Consider the following 14,688-nt stretch of genomic DNA (forward strand, 5'->3'; position numbering starts at 1 on the left):
GATTTATATGCTTTGAAATACAATTAATTCAGAGCACTGCATGCTTATACTTCGGAATAGCTGGTCCCATGAGATATGAACTCAGACATATTTGTTTACTTCAAAGTGAAACAAAAATTCTGATTACCTTTTAATAGAAAAATAATGGAGTTGGTGAGCATATACATAAAATTATCTTGCATTCCTGGTTCCTTAGTGATTAGGTTTTTAACGGAGATTCACAGACAAAAAATGATTTGTTCCATTGAGTGGCAGATCCGTGAATAGAGATGCTACCTAGGTTGTCTCAGCTTGCAGAGTATCCATGAAAAGAGAGAATGCTCTCTCTCAGGCACTGTTTACTTAGATTTAAGAAAGGTCACAGAATGCCAATATGTAAACCTCTGGACTTTCAAATTGGTAATAACTTTGTACATTTACTTATGTTCTTGCTTGATAAAATATTTTCACTTCCCTATTAGTTTGCATTTGATTAATGAGTCACTATAAATTCAGATGTGCCTTTGTACTCACAATGAATATAAGGGTGTCCCTTTCACTCATAGTCAATTAGTGAGGATATAAAACACTCTTGAAACTGTGAAAATGTTAAGTAAGCACTTTATATCACACTTTAGAACTTTCACTTGTATTTACCCTGTGAACAATCTTAGAAGCATACAAGTCCTCACTTATCTCTGATCATCGTTGCCTGCTTTATCAATGGTAAATGTGAAGAATGTGAATTTTGAGTAGATTTTAAATGAGGTGGGATTGTAATTTATTTTAATTTCTGATAGATGATAATGGCTAATAAATATCAATGGGTTGAGACTTAACAGAAGTGAGATTCAATTTCTGGTATTCATGCCACCCTGAACTTGAATAAGGCATTTTATATAGTCTGCAAAAGGTTGGCAATACAACTAGCTAATAACTGGCTTTTTGCAAGTTCAAAGGTATGTAAAGATAAAATATAAAGAATGTGAGTACTTAGAAGCAAGCTGATATCTAAATCTGTGGTATCCTGTAGTGAAATTTCACAGTAATGGAAGCTGGTTATGGAATGTTAACTAAGACCCATGGGTGTGTGCTGGAGAAACTACTGAGCATGCAGTGCAGAATCACAAAAAACACTGTTTGACCTGAGAGGCAGAGATAAAGGTGTGCTGATGGCCGGGCTCGGTGGCTCAGCCTGTAATCCCGACATTTTGTGAGGCCAACACAAGTGGATTGCCTAAGCCCACGGGTTCGAGACCAGCCCAGGCAACTTGGTGAGACCTTATCCCTACAATAAATCAAAAATTAACCAGGCGTAGTAGCCCACGCATGTAGTTCCGGCTACTTGGAAGACTGAGATGGAAGGTTCGCCTGAACCCAAGCAGGTCGACATTGGGGTGGCCATGAGTGTGCCATGGCACTCCTGCCTGGGAAATAGAGTGAGATTCCAACTAAAAATATAAAAACTAAAAATAAAAGTGTGCTGATTATATCTTATGAATTTGTGATCATTTCTTCATGAATAGTTGAAAAAATAATTACGAGATATATGTATACATATATAGGTACAGGAAATCTGAGAAAAAGATTTAGTAAATAAATTTATTATGTAGGAAAAAATAGTACATGAGTTTTGCAACTGAATTATTATTTTTTTCTTTTCCTTTTTCTTTTTTTGAATCAGACTCTCACTCCACTGTCCAAGCTGGAGTGCAGTGGCATGATCACGTACTGTAGCCTCAGTCTGCTGGGCTCAGGCAATCCTTCAGCCTTAACCTTCAAAGTAATTGGGGCTACGGGTGCACACCACCACACCTGGCTAATTTTTTGATTTATTGTAGAGACAAGGTCTCGCTGTGTTTCCCAGGCTGGTCTTGAACTCCTAGGCTCAGGCAATCCTCTTGCCTTGGCCTCCCAAAGTGCTGGGATTATAGGCATGAGCCACCATACCCGGCCACAACTAAATTCTTTTTCTTTTTTTTTTTTTGAGTCTCACTCTGTTGCCCAGGCTGGAGTGCAGTGACACGCTCACAGCCACAGCAGCCTTGACCTGCTGGGCTCAGGTCCTTCCGCCTCAGCCTTCCAAGTAACTGGAACAACAGGCACGCACCACCAAGCTCAGCTTTTTTTGATTTATTGTAGAGATGAGGTCTTGCCAGATTGCCCAGGCTGGTCTCGAATCCACGGGCTCAGGCAGTTCTCTCATCTTGACCTCCCAGAGTGCTGGGATTATAGGTGTGAGCCACCACGCCCAGCCAACTAAATTCTTATGAAGGCAAAATAACTTGATGGGAAATTGAAAATTAGAAAATCTCCATAACCAGTGGTTATAAGTTACTTAGTACTTTCACTTACTTTATTGCTCTACTTTAATTCAAAGACTCATGGACCATCTAAGAATCTGTGAAAGTCATTTCTTTCAGTATTTAGGAGAGAATTTTTATTTTACTATACTCTGTCTATCACCAAATTAATACTTAATTGAAAACAAATTTTAAATTAAACTACCATGATACATATTTAAAAGGTTCTCCAACAATTTACTGCTATTTATTTCTTGCAGGCTTGTTCAGCATATGTGGATTTTATGATTTCTGTGGCCAAACTGATTCGTGAAGACGAAAAATTACCCATTGATGAAAACCAGATTTCTTTGGAAATGAATAAAGTTATGGAATTGGAAAAAGAAATCGCCAATGTAAAACATATTTTTTCTGATACACTGAATAATGTTAACTACTTTTTTCCCCCTTTTCCTTTCTATCTTATTTAGAGAGTAATAGGTGCAACTCTTTAACCAAGTGATCAAAATGCATAAGTTGGTAATAGATCATTGACTTCAAGACAACTTTGAAACGATAGAATTTTATAGTAAACTGGGTCCCCGACATTTAAAAGACACACTAAATTTGACAAACATTAAACTGGAAACAATTGCCTACCATAAGTAGATTACATCAAAATTCTACCATTTAAAGGAAAACTGCTCTTAGATGCCCTTGAGACTCAGAACACATGCAAAGCTGTTTTAGTTTTGAGGTATACAAGTTAGAGTTTAAGATAATCACAGAGATTAACTTTATTCCTTTGCTAAGAAGTATTAGCCCCTAAATGTGGTCCCATGGCAATGTTATACCACTGAGACTAAGGGGGATAAGACAAGAATTCAGCAACAAAGTCCAAAGGAGGCATGCCTGAATTTCCTCTGACTCTAGACAAACCCTTGGAGTTTCAGCTGGCACTTTCTTCTCTGATGGTCCTTTGGGTCCCGCCTACTTTAGCAAGTGCATGCTGAGTCTAAGCAGCATCCACATTATTGACTGAACCCATGGTCAGATTGGGTCTAGGACCCACGGAGCTCTGTTGTCATTGCAAACAACAACTGCATCCCTAGCTCTCTGTCCACTCGCTTGCCCCTGCCACTGGCTTCATAAGAAACTTAAAGAGTGAAGCTCTTGGAGGATGAAAACACAAATCTCCAATCAGAGTCAGGCTAGGCTTGAAGCTGCCGCTGGATGAATGGCAGTTTGATGGGTCCCAAGTAGTTCTGTGCTGGAAATAGAACTGATGGAAGAGAACAGTTTCCTTCCTTGGGTTTTTCCCAGTCCGTGTTCTCTTTCGACCAGCCTCAGCTCTATAATTGTTCTAGAATTATGTGTCTGTATTTTCATTTTTATTTTAGACTCTGAGATTGACCTGGAGTCTTAGTCATCTTTGGATGACTTGTGTATCGCTAACAATATTCATCATAGTATTGTGTGTAGGACATGTCCAATAAATAACTGTTTTCAGTGAATGAATAAATAAGTAGCCTGAAGGGGAAATTGGAGCCATTGTCACTAAGAAATAATTCCCATTTTGAACGTACACCTTTCGTCTCTTCTCAGTTAAAGTTGCATTAACTCAGTTCAACCATTAGTTGAGGAGTTGCTGTCTCAGTTTTCTTTTTTCCTTTTTATTACGTCCAGTGAAAAAAATAAAATTGGATGTTGCATGCAAAGTGCTAAACTAGTCAGGCTGGGTGAGGAGGATAGTCACAAAAGTAGATGGTGTCATCCTTCTCCTCAGATAACTTGCCACCTCGTTGTGCTGTGTACCAGGAATTTTCTGTGTAATTTGTATAGAAGCGAATGCATTTTTTTTCCTGTCTGAATCTTAACTAGGACACTGAATAGTAGTGATGGAGGTGGGAGATAGAGCATTTGAGAGATAAGTTGGAGATGACTATATCCAAGGAAGTTATAGTATGAAATAGCTACAGACACAAGTAAGCAGGCCAATAGCTGTAGCCACAGATATTACTTATGTGGCTTAGCACTTGTCAAAGCATCAAAAGATTTTTGAAGAATTTGCCACTTGACACTGCAGCCAAATTTCAATAACTGTTAGTGAACGTACTTTTGAAATTTCTTATATTTCACTTTTCTTTTTGATATGACAAAGTACAGGATAGAGCTTAAATCCAGTGATGTTGTACCTAGCCTATATTTCTTTTTCTCTTGTATAAAGTTATGCTTTGCTAAAGAATTCTTAGTTCTATAATAATGATCCATAATTAACTCCACAGGCTACAAGCAAACCTGAAGATCGAAATGATCCGATGCTTCTTTATAACAAGATGACTCTGGCCCAGTTTCAAAATAACTTTTCACTAGAGATCGGTGGAGAGGTATGCAGGATGTTTTATGTACCCTCCTATTGTGCCATTTTCTAAAATTATAACACTGAAATACTATTTTAAAAATTCATTGTTTTCTTAAAAAAGTTTATTAAGATAAATTGAACTTCAAAGTAAATTTAGATGATACCAGCTATTTGACTTCATGACAAGACCTAAAAAATTTTTTTAACTATTTGAAATTATAATTTATAAAGTCAGAGTGAATTTTAAATGTAAAACTCCTTTTAAGACAGCTAATATAATAAAATTAGAAACTATCATAGGGCTTGGAAAATATTAAAACTGAAAATCTCTCTGAAAGGCGATTATATAGTAATCAGACTTGGACAGTTGAACAATGAAAGCACTAGATTTCTTTTTAACTCCTAAAAAAGTTAGCTTATTCATAGAACTTTCCATGTTCTCATCAAGGCCATCCATGGAGGTGTTCAGAACACTAATACAGAAATAGAAAACAGAAATAAGAAAATATGTCTCATAGATTCCATTTGTAAACAGCAATTGGCTTCTTATTGCTTAGCTGTTATCCAGTAATCTCTTTCTGGGACTGTGCACTTATTCTTTTGTATTAGCTGATGCACACAGTTGGAAATGAAGCAACATTCATGGGAAAGTCTACAAGCTACCATTCAGGGATGGAAATTCTCTTTGGTACTAATGCTAGTAAACAAGGACTTAGGCATAACTTACTGAGTTAGACATTTTTTACATAGAACCTTTAAAAAATAACAAATATTTGAGAAATATGTTTTGAAAGAATAGTCCAAACCTTAAAAGGAAATCAAGAATAGGGTATAGCATAACACCTCATGTTCTGTAAGTGACCATTGTGTGTATGTGTGTAAAATAGAGTCTAAGATATTGATAACCTTACACATTCTCAATTCTCATGTAAAGAATAATAGAAAGACAAAATTCCATCTGCTGACAACTCCAAACTTGGTTTCTGAAATATAAAAACTGCATGCCTGTAGACCCAATACTGATAGTTTAAAAGATGCTGTTTTGTTTATATAACATCACTATGCCTCTACTATTGCAATATGTTTCCAATTACAGAAGGATATATTACTGTATTTGAATGTATTATTTATGTCTACTTTTAAAAGATAAACATCTTTTGTACATTTTTTTTTTCCATAGAGACAGGGTCTTGCTCTGTGTCCCCCAGGCAGGAGTACAGTGGCATAATCATAGCTCACTGCAGCCACAAGTTCCTGGACTCCAGTGATCCTTCCGCCTAAGCTTCCAGAGAATCTGGGACTATAGGCTCACACCATCATGTTCAGCTAATTTTAAAAAAAATTAGGAGTAGAGACAAGGGCTCTTTTAATCAGGTTGGTCTTGGTAACCCTGGCCTTAAGTGATTCTCCTGCCTTTGCCTTCCAAAGCTCAGGGATTACAGGTGTGAGCCACTGAGCCCACTCACCTTTTATTTTTACATAAACCAAAAAAAGCTTTATTTTTTAAAGCTAAGTTTCTTTCTTTTATTTTTTATATTGTTTAGACCAAAAAGATAACTTTGAGCCTAATTTCTAGTTGTAATGTTTTCTAAGCTTAAAGCCTTTGTTTCTGTAGTGGTTGGTTTAGTTCTGCTATCTAAATAATCATGTTGCAGAACTAATTTTTATTCAAAAACCGATTTAAACAATTAAGGAAAAATCCTAAACAAATATTAAACTGACCATAGGATAGTTATTTAGTGATGTAACTGACACCCTTTTAACGTCTAACCCTCTAGTTATAATTGAATTTTGGAACCAAGAAGAGAAATTCATAATTACTGAATGTTTTATGCCTGCTTTTTTCCAGCCATTCAGCTGGTCTAATTTCACAAATGAAATCATGTCAACTGTGAATATTAATATTCCAAATGAGGAAGATGTGGTTGTTTATGCTCCAGAGTATTTAACCAAACTTAAGCCTATTCTTACCAAATATTCTGCCAGGTAGGTATGTCACAGTGCCCATGTGCTCAAAGTTTACATTTCATATCACTCTTTAGAAGCTTTGCAGCCTCATCTTTTCTGTTGCTGGGTGGTGGGTTTTTTTATACAGAGATCTTCAAAATTTAATGTCCTGGCGATTCATAATGGATCTTGTAAGCAGCCTCAGCCGAAACTACAAGGAGTCCAGAAATGCTTTCCGCAAGGTGAAGAAAAAATCTCTCTTTTCTTAAGACTTAAAGCATAAAGTGATACATGGATGCAAAGACTTTCCATGTACACGGATAAAATGTGGTACACTTTGCCAAGGGAGTAAATGGCAAATGTTAGTTATTTTACACATATTTAGAATATGTTTCCTAGGAAAGAGATCAGCCTTCATGGGCTTTACCATCTTAGGATGGTCTGTGTGGCACCATGATTGCATTGCCCTGAAAGAAGTTGCATTTGGTTATTTGAGCAGTTTATGAGAATACTGCCTTGTTTTTGTTGTTGTTGTGTTAAAAGCAATTGCAGGAGTATCTATCTCAACTAACTTGATTTTTCAGGTGCTTATTGCACATTGGACATGCACACAGATGGGCTACATTGATGTGGACAATTTATTGAGAGTACACCTAACTGGAGACAACTCTAAAGCCTTATCTTAGGCTGTACCTACATTATTTAAACAATCATCATTTTAGTCCTGTTATGAAGGGAGTAGGCAGTAGGGATTGAGAAAGGAGAGATTATAGCAAACGAATTGGTTGGTATTCTAGAAAGAAAATAACTGATTAATTGAAATTTCCAGTCTTTACCCTGGTTGTTTTTCGTTTGTTTGTTTGTTTGTTTGTTTGTTTGTTTTGAGTTGGAGTCTCACTCTGTTGCCCAGGCTGGAGTGCAGTGGCACACTCATGGCCACTGCAGCCTCAACCTGCTGGGCTCAGGCGATTCTTCCACCTCAGCCTTCCAAGTAGCTGCAACCATAGGCATGCACCATCATGCCTAGCTAGTTTTTTTGATTTGTTGTAGAGGCGAGGTCTTGCCATGTTGCCCAGGCTGGTCTTGAACCCCTGGATTCAAGCAATCCTTTCACCTCTGCCTCCCAAAGTGCTGGGATTATAAGCATGAGCCACCATGCCTGGCCCGTCTTTGCCCTTAAAAAGAAAATATAGACACATTTTTAAAATTAAAAGTGCAAATATTGTACTGTGCCAAATTTCTTATCTAGGTTAATTCCCTTATTAATACTTAAATTTATACAGTTTTTCTAAGTACCTGAAGTTCAACTAAAACATTAAAAAGCAGGAATGTGTTTTCTTGTATACCAGATTTCTCCCCTGGTACATTTATTGAACATTACTTCACATTTATGTTTATGCAGTGGTCGTAATGTTGTGTTTTTTTATCCTTAAACTTTCTAGAAGGATATTAACTTATAATAGCCAAAAGTTCTACTGGGACATGCTACTGAAAATATACCTTGTTTTCAGATCACGTATAAGTAAACAAAACCAATCGGGCTACATTTGATCATAGGCTAGGGACATATGCCGTGTGAGGAGAACCAGTGAATATTGCAAGGACTTAGACGAGACATAAAGAATAGAGTCGTGAGAAATGTGTACTCTTATTATGAGCCAGTTCTCTACTCTTGGTCAAATGCCATTTTCTTTTTCTCTTCCACAGGCTCTTTATGGCACAACATCAGAAACAGCGACTTGGAGACGTTGTGCAAACTACGTCAACGGGAATATGGAAGATGCTGTTGGAAGGCTTTATGTGGAGGCGGCTTTTGCTGGAGAGAGTAAACACGTGGTAATGTTATCAGAACAATGCACTACAAGTTACACACTGCACTATCAGTTTTTTGTATTGATGGGCAATGACAATTGTCCATCATTGGACTATAATTTTATTAGTAAGGGAGAGAACCTCTGAATCGTCACATGTCGTTAACCCAATAAATGTTTCCCTGCTTTCCCCAAGAGTCCATTTAGTTTTCTGCTCATGATATTATCTTATCCAAAACCAATGAACTGTATTCCAGAAGCAGTGTGTTCAGAATACACAGTCACATGTTCCATTGATAAAGTCACTTATAAATTATTCTGTTACCAAAATTGTCCAAGATTAGTATTTTCTCGAAAACCTAGAAAGTAAAGCAGGGTTCATTTGAAGTGTAAGAAATGTGCTCCATTTTTTAATTGTTACTAAAATGAAGACAATGGAACTTAACGGTATGGTGAAAGAATCTATTGAAATGCTACTTTATGCTTAATTAAACCACTAATGGTAATGACAGCTAGTGTTTTATGTTAGATCTTCTAAAATGATAGAGGAAACCATTACACCGTGAAGACGACTTTTTAAAATTAATGTAGATAGCTGGGCACAGTGGCTCATGTCTGTAATACCAGCACTTTGGGAGGTAGAGGCAAGAGAATTGCCTGAGTCCAGGGTTTCAAGACCAGCCTGGGCAATATGACGAGACCTCATCTCTACAATAAATCAAAAAATTAGACAGGCGTGGTGGTGCATGCCTGTATTTCCAGTTACTTGGAAGGTTGAAGTGGAAGGATCACCCAAACCCAGCAGGTCAAGACTGTGGTGGCCATGAGTGTGCCACGACACTCCAGCCTGGGTGACAGAGTGAGACTCCTACTCAAACAAAAATAAGTAAATAAACAAACAAATAAATAAAGTAATACCTATTTAATCAGGCGCATCGATAGTAGCAATATTGTTTTAAAAATATAATGATCACATACATCCATTTGTTTAGATCACAGCTTATCTGTAAACTTACGTTTATTAACATATTGTTGAGTCACGGAAAGACATTATGTAACCTATTTTTAAAAATTTGTGTTACAAAGAATGAATTAAATTTGTCTTCTGTTCTTTTGATTTGAGGTTGAGGATTTGATTGCACAGATCCGGGAAGTGTTTATTAAGACTTTAGATGACCTCACTTGGATGGATGCTGAAACTAAAAAGAGAGCTGAAGAAAAGGTAAAGAACAAGCAAGGTTAACTATCAAAGAAAATGTGTTTACAGGATAATATTAACTTTAGGAGAAAATATAGGGAAAAATACAATCAAGAATTGCATTTTAAAAATGATGTCATAGCTGTGTACCACATGGTTTCTGTTTGATATAACCAATTGGATTGTTCTAGATCAGCATTTCCAAAGTGGTGTCATGAAATACCGGGTCTGTAAGTTGTTCCATGAGAATGCCTTGATCAAAGGAGTTTAATAAGCACTTCTTGTAGGAAGGCTTCCCCCATCCACTCTAGGCTTAGTTACCTGCTTCTATGGCACCATACTTCATACTTGGAGGTTAATAGTTATTTCATTGCCTATCATTGCTCTTGGGGACAGAACATTTGCCTGTCCTCAGTCCTTTACAAAGTACATGGCTCTTGGTAGACACTTGAACATATGTTGAATGAGAAAATGAACAAATTAGTTTCTTCTCTTGAACCCGGGCAATAACCTAAGATTCTAACCTTGGAATCTAACTTATTTTCAATTTTAAGAAGTTCAGCAGTAAAGAAATTTGCTTAACTTTTTTGCTATAGTATGTACCCAAAGTATTTAATGATAAATCATTTTTATGTAGTTCCTTTTACTTTCTGTAGAATTTGTGTCCCTTAGAAAACGCTTTAGGGAAATGTCTTACAGGAAATAAAGTTCCATTGAGAGGGGCCTGGTTTGTCATGAGTTGACAGTGTGGAAACTTATAAGAAAATGGACTTGGCCTGAGTGACTTTAGTGACACAGATGTGGCCTGAGCTCCTGGGGAAATCTGGGCTCTTGTAACAGATTTGTAACAAAACCACATCTATCTGATGGCAAACCAAGTAACTCAGGCATACAGGCTGAATTCCCCATGAAAAATTAAATTTTGTTTAAGAGCAATATGATATGACTGAATCAAAAGACACATATCTTTCAGGAAATCAAAGCAGATAAAAAGTATAAAGTTATGACACTAAAATAAGCAAAATAAAACATTTGAAAATAGTAAAAATGAAAATTAGAAACTGTAAGTAAATGATAAATAGGAACTGAAATAAGGAAAACTCTGTTTTCCACTCGTCAAATTAATATCATTTATTTAACTTGAGACATAGGTACGCTGACTTCGGAAAATATAGGAAAACATAAAAACTCCAGGAACCAATATTTAGGAATATATTAGCCCTAAACCTGTAAGCCTGTATTTGTTTTCTCAGCCAGATCAAGTGGAAAGATATTATCATCTGCTAGAATGGAAACTCTAAATATTACCCCTTCCATAACATTGAAGAAAAAGTCTTCCAGAGAAAAAGTTCATAGAAGTATGATACATATGGAACAATGACTTTAGTCAGTTTCAATTTGGTTTTGAGAGAGCTGCAGCCTAAAACAATATGGCATTAGATGCTAAATGTCAGGCCTGTTTTTTATTTGTTTTTGAATCCCAGGAGCCATTACAACGATTTCTGTTTAAGTATTGTCAAATACTCTTTTTTAATGAACAGTTTGGGTCAAGTTATTCAACTGCTAGTCAGTCACGGGCAGGTTAAAAATGCTTGCATCTGAAAGTTGCATAATTATCTTTACATTCGATATTATAATTTCCATAGGCGTTAGCAATTAAAGAGAGAATCGGCTATCCTGATGATATTATTTCAAATGATAACAAACTGAATAATGAGTACCTTGAGGTAAGTCTATAAAGACTCTGGGCTAATGATACCTGGGGCTGGTGGCAATGTCATTTTTTGCTATATAGTGCCAGAAGCAGCTCATTATAGCAAGCCTTTAACATTGATGCCAGAACTGCATTTGTTTGTCTTTTGTTTCATTTGCCTGGACTCTGTTTGGTTTCTGTTCTTTTGCCTGTCATATATTCCATTTTATGGATAGTAAGGGAAATCTGGTGTCCTTAAAGTGTATCAAGGATTAGACATCAAGGTGGTGAACACAAGCTGTTCCTCAGCCTCTTTATCATGTCTTATGCAGACCTGGAGAGTAAAAGCTTCAGGTTTCCTTCAACTTTTGAATTACTCCCCCATGGTAGTTACTTTGGAATTACTTTTGAATTACTCCCCCATGATATCTCCCATGATAGTTCATGCCTCCTCTCTTTAAAACAAAACAAAACAAAACAAAACAAAAAGCACTAATATTTGAGAAATGGAAACTGTTTTACTCCCCCCAGTAATGTAACAATTAAAAAGAGAAGAGAACTGCTTAAAGTCATTACAGTACTCATTTCAGACCCCACTGACTGAGAATCCTTTTGCTAATTTCAGGGTTACCATAACTGCTTGATACCCGGGTAACAATGAAGTGAGCCTTGCCAGGTTCAGGCATGACAGTGATTCCTAATTCATTGATTACTAGCCTTGTATGGGAGTTTGCAAGCCACGTGCCCTCTCCTCCCTTTCCATTTGCAGAAAAATATAACTTTCTCTCTTAAATGAGACGGTTACAGCTTGCAGGCCCTGGGGGATTCTTACACGGCAGGACTGTAGTGGCTGAGAGCATAGACTCAAAACCAAGCTCCTTGGGTTCAAATCATTTAAACTTGGGCAAATGTCTAAACTGTATCTCAGTTTCCTCAGTTTTAAAATGGGGATAGCAACCTTTCGTTCATAGGATTATTGTAAGAATTCAATGAGTATAATACACAGTAAGTCTCCTACCTACACACCTTCAGGTTGCAAACTTTAAAAGGTATCACATTAAGTTAGTTCACATGTCTGGCATACATTGTCATGTGTCTGCATCCTCTACAAGTAGTTGTGCTTTTGTATATTTTACTGTACACTACTGTTTGGTTCTTATGTATTATTTGTGTGAAACGTATTATAAACTGTTTACAGTACAGTACTATATAGCTGATTGTGTTAGTTGGATAGTTAGGTTAACTGTTGGATTTGTGAACAAATTTGACTTAAAAACGTGCTCTCAGAATGGAACTCATTCACAGGTAGGGGACTTAACTGTATATTTAAAGTACTTAAAACAGTACGTGGGATACAGTAGGTACTAAATAAGAATGTGCCACTCTATCATGTCGATAGAGTGAGGTTTGTCTGACACTTGTTTTCATTTGATTGATTATAAAAGAATAGACTGAACTTGTGAATTGACTCGAGCATTACTGACCTGTAATATAGAACCAGGCCGATTTGTGAGTAAGATTTTAAATGTTCTCTATTAACTTTACCAACTGATAGAATTTTAAAAATAGCTCCTATATTTTTTTTAGAAAGCATTTTGAAGATACTAGTTTTAATATCTCTCCCAAAATCTTTTATGTAATATAGTTGAACTACAAAGAAGATGAATATTTTGAGAACATAATTCAAAATTTAAAACTGAGCCAAAGGAAACAACTAAAGAAGCTCCGAGAAAAGGTGGACAAGGATGAGTATGTGTATTTCAGTTTCTCATGTGTTTATTCAGAGGAGGCCCCTCCCTCCCTTCTTTGTTGGATTAAGAGAAAGAGCCTGACTTAGACAAAAGTTAAAAAGCACAATGTCCTCTTTCTATTGAGGACCTCTAAAAGCATCTAATTATATTATACTAAAGATATGGGTCAGCAATTTAACTAAATTTCATTTTTTTTGTCAAGGTGTCCTCAGACTTACCTTATTTTTTAAGTTTCTTCTGCCATTGCTTTTCCGCTCTAATTTATTTGTGAGCAAGAGTCTCAAAAACACCTTAGCTTAAGTAAACCAACCTATAGCTCCTTCAAGCCTTCTCTTAGGCCTCACTGTGTACCCCAAATTTTTTTCTACAGACAGCCTCACTTTTTTTCATTCAAGAACCCCACAGCTCCATCCTTTTCCTAGACGATTTATGTAACACTTTTCTCAACCCTGTGGAATAAGAGGCACCAGGACTATTCCTTTTCATAGCTTTCAAATGCTCTTCATCTCTGCTTGTTAGTGACATCAATACTTCATAATCGCTATTGTTTAGTGTTTATTCTTCAGTTAAGTAGATGTATCTAACATATTTCCCTGCATGTGTGTTTGTGCACTGAAATCCCTACAACTTAAACATAAGTGGACTTCTTTTCCCCTATAGAACAATTTCCTTTTAGCTGGAAAGTTACAGCATCAAGCACATAGAAGGTTCTCTAAAACTAAATTAATGAGTGAATGAGCAAGTAAAAAATAAATATACTGACTTTATTCATGTAACTAGCACAATAATATGCCAAAGAGGTGCTTGGTTTATTCATTTATTCATTCATTTATTTAGCTAGTGTCTTGGAATACTAACCAATACAGGTATGATTGAGCACAGGATAAATCAAAGGTGAACTTGGATTACATTACGACAGGAGAAGGTGAGCAAGACATGATGTAATAAACTGTACCACAAGGAGGGAAATATTGTGCCAAGAATAGTACAAAGTGCAGTGTTTGGTGACAAGACTGTTCTGTCCCCAGTAAACCAAGTACGAGTTGGACAGAATTACTCATGGAAATGCCAGTTCATTTTAATCCTTACTTAACATTTTAAATTCTTGCAACACTGGGGTGCCCTGAAAGAAAGATTAATTCTTTTTTTTCTGACGTTGGATTATATATTGATGCACATATTGTGCTGTATGGTGCCAAAAGCAAGGCTGCAAATATCATAGAATATTTATTGTCCCATCTGGAAAAGGAACGTTGGATACACATGGTTGGTGTTGGAATCAAGTGACCAAATCCTATCTCTAGAAACATACAAAAAGTTATGAAAAGAATACTCTGGGTAAATTTGTCATCTGAGAAATTTCTTATAAGTCTGAATATTTGTATTTCTTTAAAAATACACATTCTTAGATTTAATAATTGATTATACTAGAAAATACCTACAGACAAATATTGTCAAATATTCTTTCTAGAATACCTAAAATAACGTGTAGCCATAGAACACCAAAAGATTTCCTTCGTAATTTTAAAAATAGTTGTTAAATTACTGCTTTTAGCCGGGCTCGGTGGCTCAGCCTATAATCCTGTGCCTTTGGGAGGCTGAAGTGAGTGGATTGCCTAAGCCCGCGGGTTCGAGACCCGCCTGGGCAGCGAGACCTCATCTCTA

At 36.5% G+C, this 14,688-nt stretch overlaps 1 protein-coding gene across 1 annotated transcript in view; it reads left to right on the plus strand.

Annotated features, from left to right (window-relative positions):
* MME (membrane metalloendopeptidase) overlaps window positions 1–14,688 on the plus strand; it is a 109,494-nt gene that overhangs the window by 57,040 nt on the left and 37,766 nt on the right. Inside the window, exons 9-16 of the mRNA XM_008059514.2 lie at window positions 2,543–2,677; window positions 4,547–4,648; window positions 6,473–6,609; window positions 6,719–6,812; window positions 8,278–8,406; window positions 9,505–9,603; window positions 11,226–11,306; window positions 12,918–13,021. Of these exons, the coding sequence (XP_008057705.1) occupies window positions 2,543–2,677; window positions 4,547–4,648; window positions 6,473–6,609; window positions 6,719–6,812; window positions 8,278–8,406; window positions 9,505–9,603; window positions 11,226–11,306; window positions 12,918–13,021 (881 nt within the window). The remainder of the gene's footprint in view (window positions 1–2,542; window positions 2,678–4,546; window positions 4,649–6,472; window positions 6,610–6,718; window positions 6,813–8,277; window positions 8,407–9,504; window positions 9,604–11,225; window positions 11,307–12,917; window positions 13,022–14,688) is intronic.

Source organism: Carlito syrichta, unplaced genomic scaffold, assembly GCF_000164805.1.
Source record: "Carlito syrichta isolate Samal-C Ts95f unplaced genomic scaffold, Tarsius_syrichta-2.0.1 Scaffold304229, whole genome shotgun sequence".
Classification (NCBI taxonomy): Eukaryota; Metazoa; Chordata; class Mammalia; order Primates; family Tarsiidae; genus Carlito; species Carlito syrichta.